This window comes from Xiphophorus hellerii, chromosome 11 (genome assembly GCF_003331165.1).
Source record: "Xiphophorus hellerii strain 12219 chromosome 11, Xiphophorus_hellerii-4.1, whole genome shotgun sequence".
NCBI classification, from domain to species: domain Eukaryota; kingdom Metazoa; phylum Chordata; class Actinopteri; order Cyprinodontiformes; family Poeciliidae; genus Xiphophorus; species Xiphophorus hellerii.
In genome coordinates, this window is record NC_045682.1 from 1961941 (window position 1) to 1982747 (window position 20807).

Below are 20807 nucleotides of genomic sequence, written 5' to 3' on the forward strand. Positions count from 1 at the left end.
GCTGTTTGCTTTAAAGAGAATTATTTATAGACAGAGACTCATGCTCTGTCACCATCTCAGTCCTAAACTCTTCCGTCTTTTGTCTCAGGCTGTTTTTGTTTGTCATCTTATCATTTCCTAACAGCCTGTTTGTTTCTGCCTGTGGGACTCTTCTGTTGCCTCTCATTCTTCTGTACCTGTTGTAGTGATAATAACGGCAGATACAAACCGCATATGTTGATGGATAAACACTCAGCGTAAGTGTTGTTGAAATACTCAAGCCAGACTTTGATCTTTTGTCTTCCAGCTTTCTCACTCATTTGCTGTACATTTTAAGAACATCTCAACTCCTGCGCTCAAGGAATGAGCTAATGTTGTGCTGACAAATGACAGCTAACTTTCTAAAGAATACATTACAGTTTGCATTATGTTGCCATCAGCTTTTTGTTACAAAGACAAGTTTTATTCCCATATTTTTTGTGGATGGGAAATGGAGCGTGGAGGCTTGTAGAGTTAATCCCAGAATCCTGTGGTGTAGAAAATACTGAATAAATGTTTTGACATAAGTTAGGTTAATAAACTTATTAGCTCATTAATGTTAAAAATGAGCAAAAACAATCAATACAACAGTATATACAGCTACTAAGCTGAACTCCATACATGAAGGTTTCTGAGGAAAAATGTTAAAGAATTAGTTGCTAAATAGCTAACACAATTAGCATAAACAACCAAAACAGTCGCTGAACAAGTTGGTGCTAGGCTAAGCTAATAGATGGCTATAAAAAAAAGAAAACAAAAAACAAAGCACTGCACCATCATATGCTACTTTAGTCCAATAGGCTAAAAAAGGAGCCAACTCATCAAAGAATACTGAAATACTCTCAACAAGCTTAACTGTCAATCAGCTTGAGGATAATTTAAAATCTGTAAAGCTATGGAAACAAAAAAATAGGAATGTAGCTCCAACTAGGTGATTCTTAAACCTAGAATCTTCTCTGTCACATGCATAAAGACTGCACATTTTACTCAGGGCAGGATTTCAGTTGATACTTTATATAAAATCTTTCAGAAAGCTTTTGGTATGTAACAGTCAAGCTTAGTTGGATGTTTTCAAGACAGTCTGGCTTCAAGGCTGTGATTGGTTCTGATTAAGGTTAAGGTCATTCTTGCTTGTTTTTCTCTTGGTCATCTTTCTTTTTGCACTACAATCAGGCAAGTAGGCAATCCAAATTACTGGTGAGTTGTTGCGTCGTCTGCCTAATTTAACCCCAGAATGATAAATCATGTTGAGTTCAAGATGTCTGTTTCATTCCCCTAATAGGAGTAAATACAGCTGAGTGAGGGGCAGAGTTTTCTGCTGACATTATAATCAGAGAGGAAAGCAAGAGAGAGACAAAAGCTGCAAAGTGATTCTGCAGAAACAGGATGGCGGGAGGCGAGCTGAGGTCAGCAGGAAGTCAGAGTATGACCAAACTAAAGCTTCAGGCTCACACAGTGTGAGGTTGGCTGATAATCCTCACACAGAAGCACATGGCATGCAGTTTAATACGGAACAGAGGCCAGCAGTCATCTACAATTCAAACTCTATACTTTTATAGAACCTCTCATGGAGATTTTAACAGCAGGGAGAGGTTGATCTGCAAAAGAATGAAAGACTAAATCTGATTTTTTTAAAATTAAGATTCTTTAAATGATAAACATTTGATTAGTTAAACTATAGCATAGAACAGACAGTAGTAGGAATAGGCAGTAATTGATCAAATAGAAGGAAACTGACTTTAGATCATGTTTACATCACAGAGCTAAACAATGAAAGGGTTACAAGACTGTTTACAGCAACACGAAGGCAGCAAGTGATATGAAAATGATGTAAAAATGTTCAGAAAGGAAAGGGTCTTTTTAATGTATTTAAGGCCGCTCTTAGTTAGTTTATGAATAATGTATTTTTTGTAGATGCTTTGACTAATATCAAGTTGTATTTTAATCCCATTTTTACTTTAATGACTCTTAGTTTTTTCTTCTTCCTTTATTATCCATATTGTATTTGAACTGGGTTTTGATATCTGTAGTTTTGGTGTGAAACTGTCGTTGTACTATGGCCAGTCTTGGCCAGTCTTGGCCAGGTCTCTCATGTCAAGAGATTCTTTATCTCAATGAGACATACCTGCTTACATAAAGGTCATATATGTACACACACTGGGAGGTAGACGTTAGGTTTCGATATCAGGGGTCTCTCTCACTTAAGTTCCAGGATGCATTTAATGTATTTAATGCATTTAATATCTCCTGATATTAAACGCATTATAGTTTAATATCAGGATTATCGTTAATAAACGATAATCATGTTTATCCCATTTTATTCTGACATCAGCCACAGATTATCAACAAATTCTTGAATATGTCTGTATGAAGAAAAAAATGTAAAAGTTTTGCTATTCTTTAGCTAAACATACATAAACAAATGTGTTGACTGTTTCTACCTCTTCTGGGTTTTTATCAGGAAGTTGCTGATTAACTCACTGATTTCTTGTGACTGCTGTGTTTCTAATGAATCTTTGCCTAATCACCAGCCCCTCTCTGTGTTTCAACAGGGCCTTGTACACCTATGAGGATGAGAGTAATGACCTGACACTGGCTGCATCCGGAGGTACGCGTTTCCATCTCTTTTATTTCCCCTCACACATGTGGTCTCTGCTGGGACTCCCTCAGGAGGAACGCATCGCTGTTGTAATTTCTGTGTTTTAAATGGAAAATTAGACGCGAGGCGGTAAAGCTGATGAGCTCTCCAGGTTCTTCATCGAAACGTCAAACATTACCAAATATTACTGACCCAGTTTCTAGTGCAATTATCTTAGTACACTTGAAATAAGACAAAACTAACTTACAAGTAACTTTAAAGCAAGATATAGAAGCTAGAAGCTTGTTTTACTGAAGTAATAACAAAGGAATTATCAATACTTTTATTGATTAAAAAGTATTAGTTTCACTGGCAGATTATTTCACTTAAAACATTTTCCCATGTTTTCTCATATTTGCACCAGACACTAAACCAAAAATACTTGGTAAGATTCTGTTTTTGTAGTGCACTGCTGCTAACAGACCAAGGCTTCTTCTTTATATTTGATTCATTCTCGATTCATGATGCCATGTTGACACTGCAACTGTTGTGTGAATGGTTCCTCATAAATTAGCAAATGTGCATATGGACCAAATGCTTCAATACCAGAGGAGAGAAAACTGCTGAAGCTCGGGTTTGTTATAAAATGTCCCACATTGGCAACAAATAGATCACTGAAAGCAGATCTGTTATCTTACATTTACGCAGCTATATTTGCTTTCAGTTTGAAAAGAAGCTCCTGCTTTTGTTTGTATTACACAACAGTGCCTTTTTACACAGCTATAGAGAAGCATTACCTCATATTGTCCTGCTTTCGGTAATATTTAGATGCTGTAAACTCCAGCTGTGTCTGTGCCAAGTGCGCCCTTGTGCCGGTACAGTGAAACTGCGAATGGCTCATTAAATCAGTTATGGTTCCTGACAAGTGCACAAGTAAATACAATACGAATACGAACATTTGGAAGAGACCTAAAGCTAATCCAGAACCAGGAAGTTCAGCTATCTGCTTCAACCAGCAGGGGACAACCTGTTGTATCATACCCAAAGAGCTAGAGTTTTTATATGCTGCTTTAACTTGACACATTACAAAGCAAACCTCAATGTGTTTTACTGGGATTCTATGTGACAAATCAACAGTATGTAGTACAAAGTAGAAGGAGAATCATACAAATCTCTCCTCAAAATGTGGCTCTTTGTATTGAATACCCCAGGTCATACCACCAAGCATTTGGGGGTTTCAGCAACTTTGCATATCTTCAGCTTGGAACTCAGATGTCTTCATGGCATTCTGTGACTTGAGGCAGTTTAGGCTAGCTGCTAATATACCTAGCTAGCTCATTTTTTGAGTCTATCATGGGTGGATGCAAATTTATTGCCTGTTGGCTGGACGAAGTTTGTACATTTCTGTGGAGACATAGGTATTAAATTTCCTTCTAAATGCTCTGCAAAAGGTCTTAAATGTGAGTTGGTGAAACCTGCAGACAGGTGGTGGTAACTTGTTGAAGCAACTCTATTGAGTTTATTTTATTTGGTCGAATTATTGCATGTTGTGGACCTTCCACAGAGCCAGTGTGGAAGGTCCAAAGAGCCACTTGCAGCTCTGGAGCATCAGGTTGCAGACGCCTGAGCAAGAGGAACCAAAGCCTCTCCTCTGTTTTGTCCTGCAGGAGGAGGTCTGGCAGAGATCACACTGACCTTCGACAACAGCAGTGTGATGTACGGCTTCTGCAGCCTGAAGGATCCCACTGCCGCTCTGCCACGATACATTCTCATCAACTGGGTGAGTCGCTGTTTGAGGGGGAGAGAGTTGGGGAGGGGAAGTGAGGCAGAAATGTCCTTCGGTGTGTTGAAAGAAGGATGTCCAGGTCAGAAGGACTCGCAGCACATTTTTAATTTAATAGCTTATCTTTCAGGGATTGATCTAAACAGAGTTCAGTGCACAGCTGCTGCAGATTTGATGGTTTGATTCATCAAGGTGTTGTCATGCTTTCACAATAATCTAGATTTAAATATGTGTGATTGCTCTACTTGATTTTAAATACATAGAAAACAAAAAGCTAAGAGCGTCCAAACAAGAATCAATAAAACACGATTTTGTTTAGATTTTTGTTGGAAATCACTATACTTAAATATCTGGAGATGGAAACAGGCAGTACGATGACAAATGAAAAACAACTACGCTACTTTCTTGAGCTTGTTTGTCTGTTTTATCTTTTGACCACTTCACTCCAGTTCAGATATTAATCTCTAAACTGAACAAGATTGAGGCAGCTCTTTTACAGGCCTGAAAACTTTAATAGTAGTGAATATATCACTAATTACTTCACAGGTTATTGATGCTAATTGTGCTAATCACTTAGTGCAGCGATAAATATAGCTTAATTAGTTTTAAGTTTTACTGCATTGATAAAGAGAAGTTCTACAATTATACACCATTTATTATAGATCAATTTTCGTCCTTTGGGTTTGTTTGTAGACTTATTCAATAAAGTGAAGCAATAAACATCCAGTAAGGATACTGTTCTATTCACAGTAGAGAAAATGTAACACTAGTGAAAGTGTGTCGTTTATGTATTTGATGTTGGTGCTTTAATTAGCCAAATAACAACTTTTTGATAATTAGGCCAAATTGAGAGACCTAAATCAACCTCAAATGTAAGACCACACATAACATATAGGTGACAAAAGAAAGAAAACATGAATAATTTGTGAAGTTGAGCTCATTCATTCTCAGAGAAAGTCTCAGTAAAACGTGTTAAGAGCATTTGAATGCAGTGGGACTCCTGAGAGCTTCTAGATGAACGTTTTACTTTGTGGACCTGACAGCAGCGGGGGCTCACTGAGCAAGTACATAATGACAGAGTGCAGAATGACGAAGAAAGAAAGAAAGCTTATGTTTAATTACTGCCTGTTTTTTTTTTTCTTTTTTTTTGGTTTGTTCCCAGGACCCAATCTGCAGAGGTGAGCAGAAAAAATTTCACCCAGAGATCCTTTCATTAATGCAGCAAATAGTGATTGAAAGAGTCAGACAGGAAGACATTTGGTGGTTAATTGAGCCTGGGATCGCAGCCATTGGTGTTTTTCATCATCAAGCAACAGAAACAGCCACAAGAGCAACAGCCGGAGTTCAAATGAGCCAAGCCAGTCTGAACTGGGCCAGAAGGGGGAATTAAAGTTCCTAAATTAAACTTTCCAGCTGTATTTTTGTCTGATCCTGGCACAAAAACATGAAATTTAGATAAATTGTTATGAATGCAGATGAGATGAGTCTGTTTTTTTCCATCTAATTGGTGCTCACTGTGTTTTCTTTGTCCTGGTATGAATGAGTTGTGATTAGTAAAGTACATTTAGCCTGTTATAAAAAAAACTGTTTCAGTAACTGAGGCCAGTACCAAGCGAGAGCAAAGCAAGGCTCAAGTTGCGCTCGAATGCGGTCACTAAAAAGGAAAATTAATGAGTAATTCTGAAAAAAAAACCCATTCAAATTAAAATATTCAGTGCAGCTGGGGTTTAACCTTTTTTTATATTGGTTCGTTGGCCAACGCAATCTTTATTAAACCAAACTGCTGTTTTTTTGTTTAACTGCAGCTATAAAAATCTTTGGAAACTGTGTCACCTTTGACCCCTGGTATATTTTTAAAATACAAGATGTGCTGGTGCAGTGTCAGTCACTCATGAGATTACAATTTTAAGTGCTAGGTTGAAGGCAAACATATTTTTTTTGTTTCTCTCATCCAAGACTCTCATCCTAAAGGTTTCTTTGGTTCAAGTCAAAGATTTGTGTCCAAGAAATAAGAAAAGTCCAGTTTTACTGAAGCTCTTAGGAACATACAAGATAATAAATTACAGATCATATTTTAGGCCCAGAGTCAGATTTGGTGTAATAAAGTTTCCCAGTAGGGTTTTGCTTTTGGGCACACAGAGAAAACTTTGTAGTCGTCCTACATCCATGCATTCCTCAGCAAAACAGCTGATATACATCAACTTTTATTCCCCAAGTAGACTTTTATTTCTCACTTCATCTGCTGGATAGTCAGCCTGAACTTAAAACTTACAATTATCAGCCACTCAGTGTTAATATTAGTCTGAGTTTCTGGGAAAGTCTGGCCAGTGTATTTGACAACAGCTGCCATCCTGTTTCTTCCTCATTCTGATGCTCACGTTAAAGAATTTGATGTCTAAATTTGAGTTCATGCCACATAACTTGATTGTTAACAAGTTTTGTTAGCAAGCAATCAAACAGGTGTGCCACATAAAGTGGACAAACAAAATGGAGTCTTTGTTTTTAACACTTTCTTTAAGGTTGCCAATGGATGGAAGCACTTGCTACTGTATGATGTGTTATTTTATTATAATTATTCAATTTTTCCCACAGATGTTTGTTATTCTGAGAAAAGACACATTTTGCTAAACACAAATTTCTAGCATTGTTTAATCTCCATGTGTACATCTTCATATTGCCTCCCAGCTGTAGGACTCACTTTCTTTTGTTATGCTCCCAAACATGCAGAAAACTTTACTTCAGTTCACTAAATGTGGTGCTGAATTTGAATTTTAAAACTATTAGTGTAGCCTGTGATGTTGCCCACATAAAACACTGAAAACATAAAAAAAGTTTTGACATTCGTTGACACCAGAAGATTCTGATACACACAGTTCAAATTTTACCATGGATACCCAGTATCGCCAGGGATTAGGTGGAATTCTTTAAGAAATGTTGTAGTTTTGTAGGTTGATGTCTTTATTATATCAACTTTTTATCAAAACCTTCATTTAATCTAAAATATATTCATACATGTGTTGATATTAAAAGGAATAAGATGGGACTATTAGGATTTTCACCAATAAATTGAAATCCAGAATGTGTCTTGTACAGTTTGATCTTTCTAGACGACTTCTGTCTTTAGTTTTGTTTAATGAATTGACAACCTGTTTGTTTTGGAGAGGAACTAGTAACTGCACTAAGGCCAATAAGTATCTACTCTAAGTACCAAAAGCAAGGATTGGGGTGTCACTCAATCCTTGCTTTTGGTCTCGTTGTTTAAAGCTAATCAACATTTTCTCTCTCTCTCTGTGTGGCAGGTGGGAGAAGATGTTCCAGATGCCAGGAAGTGTGCTTGTGCCAGCCACGTTGCCACCATTGCAGACTTCTTCCAGGTCAGAATTGCACATTTTCATGAGCAACATAACCCATAAGAATATATATAAAGTCATAGTCATCTTCCACTAGTGTAACCTCTTAAAACAAAATACGTTAAATACGTAATTTTTTTGTGGTACAAAAAAATTCACAGAAAAGCTTAAAAAGTATTAATATTTTTACAAGGCACTATGTCAGAGGTCTGCAACCTTTACAACTATCTCCCTAAAAGAACAGCCAAAATAAACTTGTTTAAAGCCACAAATGTCAAACAACTCTTTGGAAAAGTACAACTTTATAGACAAGTATCTACTTCAGGACATTTCTTATCATTTTTAAAGAATCAGCATTTTCTTTCTAGGATTTTAAATAAAGGAAAACGGATCTAAAAACATTTTATAGAAAGTTTTAGTGTTATTGTTTGTGAAAATTCATTGCAAATATTGCAGGAAGGAATTTGTAAATAGTTAAAAAGCTGCAACATTAATTGGATTCTTGTCATTTTTAGCCATAGGTCAAGTATAAAAGAAACAAACTTGCAGCTCCTGACCTGCAGGTTGCAGGGCATCAGTTGTTTAGTGAATTAACCGGTTGGTGAGTTTTCTTTATATCTGAACTGGGCAGACTGCGAGGGAAGCTAACTCAAAGATTAAAATATTGGTCCAGTACTCAGTCAATGCACAGAAGGCTGCACTGGCATCCTCTTCCATTTTAACTCAAACAATTAACTGCTTTGGATTTTTTTTTTTTTCATCAAATGTATGGCTTCCATCTGGATGGATTCAGAACATTTTTCTTCTGCAAAATATCCAAGTCAATTTGGACAAAACTTGAATGTTTTCATCAAACCTTTGGCAGTGAAAGGAGCTTCATCGCATTAAAACCTGTAGGAGGATCAAAGAGGAGGAACAAGTGTGTGTGACAAATTGCATCTCTTTTTAAAGCAATCTATTGGTGCTGAGAGCATGGAGATGGTGTTGTGTGTGGAGGAAAATATACAAAGCATTTGTTTCCCTCCTGCACACCTGGCTGAATGTATTTTAGGATTTATAAAGCAGATGAAAAGATGGAGATTAAAGCAGAGGTGATGTTTTATTTATCCATTTTTTTCTAGCAGCTGAGCTGAGTGTGTGTTGGAGTGTCATTACTCTAAGTGGCAGCTTTCTCTCCCACACAGAGCCAACTTCATCACACCGACAGGGTTTTAAATAGCCCTTTTAGGGATGCACATATTGTGTTTCTATCACTTTAGTGGGCTCTGCAGGAACTGAGATTAATTTCATGCAGCCCCAAAAACTCTAAGAGTAATCTTACATGATTGGTTGTGTTAAACAGGAACATTAGCAAACATACAGTATAAAACTCTGAAGATGCTAATTTGCTGCTATGTATTTAGACAGCAGCTTTCCTACAGCCCTGATATCTCTGTTAGGTGATTGGTACTCCTGATCCAAGGATAGTTCCTTTTTTTGAGTCTGTATATTTTCTGTAACCATTCAAGATACTTGAACTTTCATATTCTGAAATAACTCCACTTTAAATCTAGGAGTTTGAGCGAGCCATTTATATATTTTGATTATGGTTCAATTTTGCCACTGTTGCATCTTTTTTACTTCAAGCAATTCAATTCTTTGTTGTCATGCTAACACCATTACATGTATTCAGCCACCAGCCTGCCGTATCATCCTGAAACATCAGTTCAAGATGATCACTCATCATCCATCATGTCTGTACAGTGGTAGAATCTTTTGGTTCATACAGTTAGTGTAGCCCCAGAAAGCAGCAAAGGTTCAGCAATATTCAATGTCATCATTCCAATCCAGATCAGAAATTCTTTATTGATCAAAAAAGGAAATGAAAAGAGACTGTTTTTATAACAGTCTCACAATGTACTCTCAAATAAATATATTGTTGCAATTAACTTATTAATATAGGTTTCCAGGCAAACCATTTAGATCAATTTTGAATAACAGTTAACTGGAGTTGCTGTTAGCTTGACTTACAGTGTTAACTTCAGCAGCTGCTGGTTGATTCTCTGAATTCGGTACATTTTGGGGTCTCAGGTTACTAAATAATTACCACAAAAAATTTTGTTTTTGAACACAATTTTAGAGTCATCTATTGAAGGACTCTTTGAACCTCCAAGAAAATATGTCTCCCCACCTTATGCATGAAATACCAACCATTAATACGAATTTCTTTGTTACTTAGGTTGCTTGTTCAACCCCATAACGGGACAATTTCATTCCTCTATCAGTATAACTCCATAACATAATTAAACTAATTCTTAAAGTTCCTTTGAGATCACCTGTCCCTTGAATATAATAACTAATTGTAAGTATATTTTTATTTGGTTCTGAATCATAATAATTAGACTGATAAGTAGAATATGGCAACTTGATATAAAAGCACTTTTCATAAATTATGAAAATACACTTTAAAATAAATATTAAATCAGGCTTTTTTTATATTTTCGATTCATTCTTTAATATTTGCATACAGTCCAAGATTAAAGTGTAATATTAGTGTAATATTTGCTGTTATTATAAAAAAAATCATAACAATGTATCACGTTACAGGGTTGAACCCAGTGTAAAAGTTGACCAGACTGTAACTGGGTTGAACATTCTGATCAGTCCAACATTCAACTCCATAACAAAACCACAGTTTTTGTAACGGGGTTGAATGTTACAGGGGTAAAGATTTTCACTAAAACTTGCCATAAGTCCACATTAGCTAGGGTATGGAGCAACATATGATATGATAAAAACAAGAAATTAATATGTGTTTCAAAGACAATTCTTTACTTTTTCCCAAACAACAATAAATATCATTTACATGCATAACAGTGTTGAAAGGTTGAGCTTGACGATGACGATCTATGGATAAAAATAATAAAATATAAGTAAGAAACTATACTAACACTTATCTATCTTTACAGTGTGAGCAGGAAGAGACTTAAGTGATGTCACTTCCAGGGTGCTGAGGAAATTAGACTGAACTTGAACTGAATTTATAAAAAGGAAAGGAGGGATTGGTATGCTGTTATGGGGTTGAACAAAACCGGAGGGACATGATTAAAAAGTGCTATTTTGTAAATAATTCATGTATTTTTCTCATATTTCTTTTATTTAGGTTCAGGTATTGTAAAAGTTTTTTTATATTAGTAGAAATAACTTTACTGTTACTGGCTATTTTTATTTGTTTTATATTCACTGAAAAATTTACATTGGTCAGTGAGGACATGCTCATTTGGCTGACTTCTACACTTCAACAACCCATAAAATTTTTCAAAACATAATTTTTAAAATATATTTGCATGTTATATTACTAAGATACATGGATATTTCCATTTCTTGATTTTTCTCAAACAATTTTGTTTGCATTATATGAAAATCTTTTAGATAAACATGTGAGACATAAAATGCACTGAATTCAGAGAATGACCCAGCTAACTTGATTCCAAGAAGCTGTTAGCCTCAGTAGTAGTTAGACTCAGTAGTTGTTAGCTTGATACTGAGTGACTGTTAGCTTCAGTAGCTGATAGCTTGACTCGAGGTAGCTGCCTATTGGCAGAGAATTTGAAATATTTCTCAAATTTAGGAGAAAGTTATATCTGAATAAATAGCAGCAAACAGACAGACTGTTGATACCACATCTTGTTTGTTTAAAAAGAACTAAATTCATTCTTTTCCAACTTCTTTCATCTTTGTTTACTTCAGGGTGTGGAGGTTACCGTGAATGCAAGCAGCCTGGATGACATAGATCCGTCAGCCATTGGTCAGCGGCTAACTAATGGGACAGCAGTGGTGGCGAGCCCAGTTCTGAGCCGCCTGAAAACCCGAGATGAAGAGCATGGAGATGTGGTACATAAACAGGAACAACATAAAATCAAGTCAGAATTTATTTTAGTTTGGACATTTTTAATAAAATAAAAAAGTATATTTTTTAAATGTATTCCTTTAGCTTTTATTTTTATTCTCTTGAATTTGTACACCTGTTCATAAATTTCAGCTGTCAAGAAATTAAAATATATAATCCTTCTACTTTAAAAGTAAGAAGAAATGTCGGGGTTTTATATGATAAAGGTAGAACTCAACATCAGAATGAGAGTTCAAAGTTGATGTGCTTTTTTGATTACATGACCAGCTGACAAATATGTATCCGTGCATCATTCCTGTTGCAGGGCACAGTGTACCAGAAGACTAATGCAGAGGTGGAGATGAAGAAAATCAATAGAGAGGAGTTTTGGGAACAAGCCAAGGTACACACTGAGCCTAATACAAGAAGAGGAAGAGAAAAATGCAAAAGGAAAATGTTAGGAAAAGAGTTTAGTCCTGCTTTTTGTTTTCAAGTGATACCTATGATTTATCATAATACAGGATTATTTAAAAAATGAGAATGTTACTCATAGTTTTTCATTTCAAAACATATTTTAGGCATGAGATAAGAGCAGAAGCCTGTAGAGGTTTCATAATGTGAATTTAGGAATTTTTTTTCTCTTTGTTTTTGTGGACTGGGTGGACATTCTTACCAGATGAGTCAAATCTGTAATGACTGATATGGAAACCTGGAGATTACCTTTGTTATTTTCTTCCTTCAATAATCTCTTTGATATTTTTCATTATTGTCTTTACGTTCATTTTCCTGTCCAATAAGTTTTGAATTAGCTAAAAAAAAACAGCTTCTTTAAAAGTTTGTTGACCTGAACTCAGCTAATACATCTAAAACCTGATCGTCATTTATTTATTTATTGCCTTGTCTTCAAGAATAGTTATTTTTTTTCATTTAGTTGTGCTTTCTTGCAAAATGACAATAAAAGGAATTCTGTAACAAAACAATGCATCTGTAGGTGCTAGGCTAAGCCAAGGTGCCATGTGTAGCTATCATAATAGCATAAACATGCCAAGCAGTGATTTGTAAATGTATATTCACCGTTCTTTGTTAAGCTGCTTTCTGAACATAGTTTGATAAGAGTTAGATAAAGTAGATAAAGTAGTCTGTAAGAAAAAAAATGTTGTCACCTGCAGCTGGTAAGCTCAGCTAACAAGTTAAAAATAGCTAACCATTGCTAACAGTTAAATTTAACATTTCTGTTAAAATATCACAGGTGCTATGATAAGCCTAAAAAAGTTAATAAACAGCTAAAAATACTATAAATCAAAATCATAATACATGGTCAAATTGAAATCTTTTGTAAAGTAAATTAAACTTTATGCTGGCTTTTCAGATGTGTTTTTTTTAATGTTTTTTTTATTACTTGATGAGTCTAGAATAGTTCTTGTGAATCCCAGTGAAGCTGGTGTTGAAAAGAGGTGAGAAGCAAAGTCATTGGTTGTCGATCCTCCGGCTGTTTTACTGGTGGCAAGTTTAGATGAAATATAAAATGACAATATGAATCATGGAGCCGCCGGTTGTTCAACAAATGTACCCTGCAAATGAAAGAGAGACTTTAAAGTCGAACATGAAAATGTATTCAGAAAAAAAGTCTTTGTTTATCAAAAAGGATGTGATTAGTTTTTATGTTTCTCAAATTTAATATTTCCACTGCAGATGCAGAAAAGTAAAGAACAAGTTACTGCACTTTAAGCGAAGCTTTTTGCCCAAACTTATTTAAGCTGTTGAAAAAAACATTGTTTTCAATGTTTGTACAAGTAATGTAATGCCAAATATATCAAATTTCATATCATAGAGTGGAAGTAGAAGTTCATTTTTGGGAATTAATAGAACTGACATTGGAGTTGCAGAACAATTTGAACATTTCCCTATTTTGGGTCATTTACCTGTACAAGATAAGACCAGCCAATATTTTCATATTTTACTCATGTTTGTTATGATCAGGAATGCTTTGATTGACTAGCTATGTGTTGGTAGCATCTCCACTTGATGAGATTTAGGGTAGGTCAACAGAACATTTTCTTTTCCAGCAGCCAGTGCATACAGTGGTAAAGTAGCTGACTAAATAAGCTGGAGCTCAACTTGGGTTCCTAGGTTACAGGTGGAGCTCTGCTGGAGTTATAAGGTTAGGGGCAGTCCCTGTTGATTTGTGTTGTTGCATTCAGAAGGTTTTTGAAACTGCTCATTTTCCAGACACCAAACATTATTAACTTATTGCCAAAAAACAGCTTGGTAGTTTTTTAAAGCTCTTGGTCTGTTTTTAGAAGCAGCAGAGACCTAAGTGGAAGTACAAACATGCAAAATGGGAATTTTGCATAATAGGTTCACTTTAAGAAAGGTTTTTTTTCTCTATTGTGTAATTTATTTGTCTTTGGTTTGGATTAGGAAACAGCTTCCCTTTTTTAAGACTTAAATAAAGCTAAAGTTTTCCATGTTGCTGAGTCATTGTGGCGTAGAATAAACCATAATTTATGAACGATTGTGAAGCTGAGTTTTCCATCTTGCATAATGTTAGGCTTACTGGTCTCATTGAAGAGTTAGGAAACAGAACTTCAAATATTTTCTAACTATTTTGGTTATGATGATGTAACATAAACTATGTTATAAATTATATAAAGTAATCCTATAAAATGCTGGTTTCCAAATAGGACTTTCATTCTTCTTTATTTGCTTATTTTTATAGATTGCTTAAGCTTAGCTGCCAGGTTTGGTGGTAAATTTAAAGTTAAAATGGTCTTCCTTCAATTTTAAGCATCAAATCTGTAAGTTTATCACAGCATTGGGCTTTTGAAAGTAAAATTATTTGTTGCATATCAGTTATTATCAGTGACGTGCGGTGAGGTTCATGGCTGGTGAGGCTCTGACTTAATCAAAATCATAAGACCCCCTGCATGTAATTGTTTACATACGGAAATTTCGCGCATGCGGACAACATTGAAGGGCAAAAAGACTATACTTTCACATGCCATCCATAGCCGCGCTGCCAAGGTAGAATAATTCTGTTAACTCAATGAAACTTGGAAATATAGATATTATTAATTTAGTGCTATGCTGCACAGCAAAGGGGAAACCCGTTGAAGTACAACTCAAACCACCGTTTTCTCTCTCTCTGTATCAGCCAAGCTACACGTAGGCTCGTTGCGTGTAGCTTCCCTTATGTAGCTACTGTATCACTACCTCGCAGTTACTGTCTCACTCTGTAGACGCGGAGTCACGAAGTCTGGGATCATGAGCGCCCCCTGCCATGAGGCAAGAAAACTGCTTGCCTCACCTCGAGTCTGTTCTCTGGCGTTTCTGATCGCTCCTCAGCACACGAATCACGTAACACACACAGTTGGTGACCACAAACACTGTACACTATATAGATAAGCTAAATGATGGAAAATCAGTTAGTATATTAAATGTTTTTTAACCATTTTATTGGCGGCGTACAGACAGGAGGAACATGCGCCAATAGAATAGCAACCAGTCCAGTTACAGAGGTTGCTCAGCTCGCTGCTGCCTCACCAGCTGCGCTTCCGAGCATGTGAATGGGAAATTGCAAAAATTCAGCAATTTTGAAGAAAAAATAATCAAAATTGGTTAAGCTAAATGAAAAATAAATATTTTGTAGTACAAAACACAGAATAAAAATAGCAATATAATTTATCTTATTATATTATTCTTCCATGATGACAGGTGAGGCTGTGCCTCACCCACCTCCCCTGACCGCACGTCATTGGTTATTATTGGACCCTGGTACCAAACTTGGTGCCAGCTCTTTCTGCTTCCACCTGCTGAATCCCAAAAAACAAGAAACAGAATATTACCGCAGGAACTGGACCAAAAACTCTGGGATGATAACGCAAAAACTGTTTAAATCCTGGTCACTCTGCTCTCCAGCGTGAAGAGGAGATGAGGAAGGAGGAGGAGCGAAAGAAGGCAGCGGAGGAGCGGCAGCGCTTCGAGGAGGAGCGGATGGAGCTGGAGAGGAAGGAGCAGGAGAACAGAGAGAGGAGGTACCGCGAGAGAGAGAGGCAGATCGAGGAGCACAGGTGGGCGTCCAACTAGCATCCTCTCCACATTCCAGAAACAAATCTGCTTCAGGGAATAATGTTTTCAATCTTGCAAATAAGAAATATAGCAATATATATATAACAATCAAGAGTCCTAAATCATCAGCTTTTATTTAACCTGGAGAAAAACTCCTTGAGATCAGAAATCTCTCTTATAAGTGTCCTGGCAAGTGGCAGCAACACAATTACAGCAGCAAAACAATGACACACAGACTGTTTCTGCTACGTTATTTAAAGAATAAAATTCATTCAGATGGTAGTGCACAATTAAAATGTTTAATTTTTAACTTGGGATTTTCTTTTTGTTTATTTGTGTTGTGCAGATTTAGTGGTGTAAAAAAAAACTTACTCTTTACACTATTGTTATCTGCATTTATTTTTATTTTTATTTATTTTATCTGAACAGGAAGAAGATACAGGAGGAAGAGGAGGCCAGAGAGAGGCTGCAGAACCAGACCACCATAGTGAGTCCCGTCATATAACTTTATTATCATCACTTATGGTTGCATTAAATCAGCCATTAAATCAGTTATTGGCTTTGTGATCTTTTGATCTTTTGATGCCCAAGTTATGCATTTAGATCTACAACTGAAATTAACAGTCATCCAATATGGAGACTAATTAGGGACACAATGTTTGTTTGAAGCATTTGTGAAAGTTTATTCAAAAAGAGGAATATATGTGTTGAAAATGGAGAGAGGTTTGTCATAAACTTGAGAGTAAATTTATACTAAATAAAATCATCTTTCTGAGTGTAAGTACTGAAGGGATTGATTCCTTTTAGAATTAAATAAAACAATTAATTAATTTTAATAAACAATATTTCTTTGAAAACTTTGACTTAAATAATCGCAGATCACTGTTTTAACTTTAAGTTCAATTTCTTGGGTTAAAGCCTAATGGGCTGTAATTAAGCTTTAAAATGATTCTCTCGGTTTTTACTTTCTCATGAATTGAATTTGGACCAAAACATTTTTTACGGCAGCCATATTTATTCAAGGATTACTTTAGAACCAATTTTGTTGTTAATTTCCATTCATCTTTTACATTTTCTTCAGTCTACGCTCATACTAAAGCGCATTATTTGGCATCTACTGACCTCTACTGGTAATAGTATGTATTTGTTCCTGTCTTTCACATTTGGTGAAAAAGACGCATGTCTTCTTTTGTTTTTTCCAGGCGTCTGAACCGAGCATCGAGGACCTGAACCTGGACAAGAAGGAGTCTGAGGTAGAGGTCAGTTTGATGAAAAACCTGAGCTCACAAATTGCAGCAGCAAATCCATTCAAAGGAGGGAAGATGAAATCTCAAAGCATTAAAAGAAACTGAGCTGATTAATCTTCACTGCTGTAGTTTAAAGCTCTAGGATTTCTTTAAAACATTAGCAGGCAGTTAATCAAAAGAAACATTACCCAGTGGTTTTGTTTTACTGCCCACTTGTGGTTATTCACTGCATTTTAACTTTTCCAGGAGGCGAAGGCCATCATCGCCCAGCGATCTGGGAACCCTAGAGAATTTTTCAAGCAGAAGGAGAGAGCAATGACCATCAGTGTGGACACCTCACCCGTCTCCATCCACAGGACCGGTAAACATTTTGCTGTCCCTCATTTCATTAAATGTGACCTATTATGCAATCTTGAAAAGGTTATGATAGGTCTGTGTCAAACTTTTGAGAAACAGAGAAAATGTTGAGGGTTTTTTTGGGGCTGTTAGCCAAAAAAAATAAAAATAAACTCGACCGGGGCCACAGTTCAAAAAAATAAAGAAACAAACACCTGAAATATATCACTCTGTGTATTTTTAAATTGAAATACTGAAATAAATGAAGTTCACAGTGATATTCTAATTTACAGGAATGTGTCTGTACAAAACTTCCTTACAGCTCCTTGCCTTTGACGTAAAGTCTTCGTTACACTGAAGTGTAAACCGCTTGTCGGACGGAATCAACAACATGAAACAAAACCCTCTGATCTCATCGACGACCTGCTTGATCAGAACTAAATATACGAATTTCAGTTAGTTAGTTAGTTAGACTAACATTTTTGCAATGCAGGGCAGCATAAACTATGCATATACCGTCTAATATCCACACATCCACACACAGAAGCTGTCAAACTTTCCTGCTTCTCCTGTCTGTCGTCATCGTGTTTATACCGTATATTACACTAATCGCTTTTCTTTCTGTCTTTTTCTCCTTTTTTCTGTCCATTCTTACTTTTGTTTAATTTGAATCTCTCAACTCTGGGTTTTCTCCTTGTTGGGCTTGGACACACCCCGATAAACCTTTTACCTCCTGACTTCCTCTTCTCCTTCCTGTCTGCCATCTTTTTGTCTTGTCACACCTGGTGCGTCGTTTCATGTCCGTGTTTTCTTGTCTGTGGCCTCATGTTGGACTGTGTGTGTGTGGCCACCGTGTGTTGCCCTGACCACCAGGCCGCTTGGACAGCCCGTTCTTGAAGCAGCAGCACAGTCCCAGCAGTCCCAGTACAGCCACCCCACCCCGGGGCGTGTCGCCCCTCCGCACCCCGCCACATGCACGGAAGCAGCCCTTCGCTGCAGCCGGTAGGTACAGCAGGAGCCAGAAAAAGGAAATAAAAAGATTTTTGTCCTCAACCTCTGGCACTAAGGACAAAATGAGATTAAAACAGGAGGTAATTACAGCACCTTCCTGTTTCCAAAATACAAATCAATAAAAGCTTGGAAATATTTTAAATTGCAAATGAAACCCAAATATGTATCAATTTGAGCTTTTCCAAATGTTTACCTACCAGGGAGAGAATATCATTTAGACCAGGAGTGTTTACAGCCTCTGGACTGATATGGTGCCCCCCCTGGCACAGGCGGTTGATTTAGATGAAGACATTTTATTTTTAACTATGGCAAAATTATTACTTAATTCAATGGAAACTGTTTGGTACAAAATAAAGTATTAATTCCTTAATTAATCACACTATTTTATTTTCTTAAAATTTTTAGTTGGAAAAATAAAAAACACACCAATCGCATGAATTTTACCCAAAACCAGACATGTGGTGTGACTAAATCCAGTGTTTTTTTGGAAACATTTAAACTGTAAGTTGATGTAGATATTAACTGCTAATAAAAGTGGTTCAAGGTCACGCTTATAGCTTTGTATAAGTATTACTACAATTATCTGTTGGAATAAATTGAAAAAAATGAAACATCAAAGTGCAAAATAATTATAAGGAATCTTCAAAATGATTAAAATACATCAGTTGTGAAAAAAATATTCAGAAATATTGGGAATTAATGTACCTCACATTTGAGCTAGCATAATAGCATCCCTCAAGCTTTTAGTGTGTAGACCAATCACAATGTCCAAAAGAATGCATTGTAGTAAGCAGCCAATCAGTCACAATCTCACTCATCATTGACAAGAACATATTTAAATGTTTTTTAATGTATTTGCAAAGTCATAGGAGCAGCAGGTTGATCAATCTGTCCAGCAGTTTTGACGTTTTCTATACAATATTAATAGAAGTTGGTAAGGTGCAATTGTCCAACATTTTTCACAAACACTGGTAAATAAGTTTTTTGTTTATTTTTTCAAAGAATGAAATCATTTTGTTATTGCTGAAAAGTGAAAATTTTTCCTTTCGGGGTAAATATAAAAAATCATTTGAAAGCTTTGGATCTGGTATTATTTATGTGTCTGTTTCCTCGAAAAATAAAATCAGACTTTTATTTGACTAATTGAAATACTGCATGCTTATGTCAGTGGTAAGCAGAAAATATATATATATACAGTATATTTATATACTGTATATATATATATATATATATATATATATATATATATATATATATATAGATATACAGTATATTTATATACAGTATATATATATATATATATATATATATATATATATATATATATATATATATATATATATATATATATATATATATATATACATATATATATATATATTGGCTTCCTTTTTTTCACTTTTTTTTTGGGGGGGGGGCACCCAAAAGATGTTTTTTCAGCCCACATCGTAAAATGTTTTTGGACACCACTGACTTAGTTTCAAAAATATATCCTGCAAAAATGAACAAATATTAAATCTGATGCACCAACAATAGGATATTTTACTGGTGAGGAGGTCGAGATTAGAAACAGAAGGAGAGTCCTCTAGATCTGGAGGTAGTGCAGGCATCTGGTTTGGTTTCCTCTTGGACTAAGAGTGAGTCGGTAAGCTCCCACTGACTGGAGACTCAGAGGAAAACTATGAAATGTTTCTCAGCTAGCCTGGGAACACCTTCAGCTCTTTCCTTCTGGAATGAAATTATTTTTGATCAAGTTATCCAATTATTTGGTCAGAAAACAACTTGACTGAATTAAACTGGTTCTAACCTGTTGACTATAATGTCTTCAGTGGAAGCTAAGTCGTCCTTTGGAGCTGTAAACTCTTTATTTATGGATTTTTGTGATTCAGTGGATGTTGTCATCATGCTTTCGATGTGGTCCAGTCTGATGTTAAACTAGTCTATAAATGTTTCTGTTTTATGGTGGTTCTGGTTTGATTTTGAAGAATAATTGTAATGTTTTATTCACTTTCTGATTTTTTTGTTTGTTTTAATCTTGCCCGGCTGATTGTGGACTCTGTCACCTTTCTGCTAACACATCCTCTAAAACCCATTCCTGCTGCTGCCTTTTATGCTGACCGACCAATTGACCTGTGAGTTTTTTTGTTTTAAATCATGTTGTCAGTCGTCTCCGGCTTGTTGACAGTGGAACTCGTGGGTTTTCTTGGAGGTTCATGTAGTTTTTGTGTGAATGTCAACATAAAGACCACAGTGGTGATTGTTTTTTTCCATCTTTCAACTTATAACTACAGAGTTTCTGTTGACCACTTTCCACAATGCAGTTTGGCATTAAAACAAATGTACTTTATCGGAAAATGGCCAACAATAATGTAGTTAATGAAATGGCAGATAATTTACCAGGACAGAACGTGAAATAAAGAAAAAATTAAGAAGGACGTCCTAATTACTTGTAAAGAAGGTATGGTTGGATTTGGTTTAGCATAAAGTTATTTGATTATCTGAAGATCTTACTTTTTAGTCCAATTAGATTTATCTTATAATTTCTAAA

The 20807-nt window shown here is 35.9% G+C and overlaps 1 protein-coding gene across 8 annotated transcripts in view; it reads left to right on the forward strand.

Annotated features, from left to right (window-relative positions):
* The window catches only part of dbn1 (drebrin 1), a 93890-nt gene that overhangs the window by 66399 nt on the left and 6684 nt on the right, over positions 1-20807 (forward strand). For 3 of the 8 annotated variants that reach the window (XM_032575928.1, XM_032575931.1, XM_032575929.1), the window contains exons 2-11: positions 2571-2626; positions 4264-4376; positions 7679-7753; positions 11459-11602; positions 11923-12000; positions 15516-15667; positions 16095-16152; positions 16868-16924; positions 17159-17273; positions 18122-18250. In XM_032575928.1, coding sequence (XP_032431819.1) covers positions 2571-2626; positions 4264-4376; positions 7679-7753; positions 11459-11602; positions 11923-12000; positions 15516-15667; positions 16095-16152; positions 16868-16924; positions 17159-17273; positions 18122-18250 — 977 coding nt within the window. The remainder of the gene's footprint in view (positions 1-2570; positions 2627-4263; positions 4377-7678; positions 7754-11458; positions 11603-11922; positions 12001-15515; positions 15668-16094; positions 16153-16867; positions 16925-17158; positions 17274-18121; positions 18251-20807) is intronic. The other 5 variants (XM_032575932.1, XM_032575933.1, XM_032575935.1 and 2 more) reach the window with 3 other exon arrangements.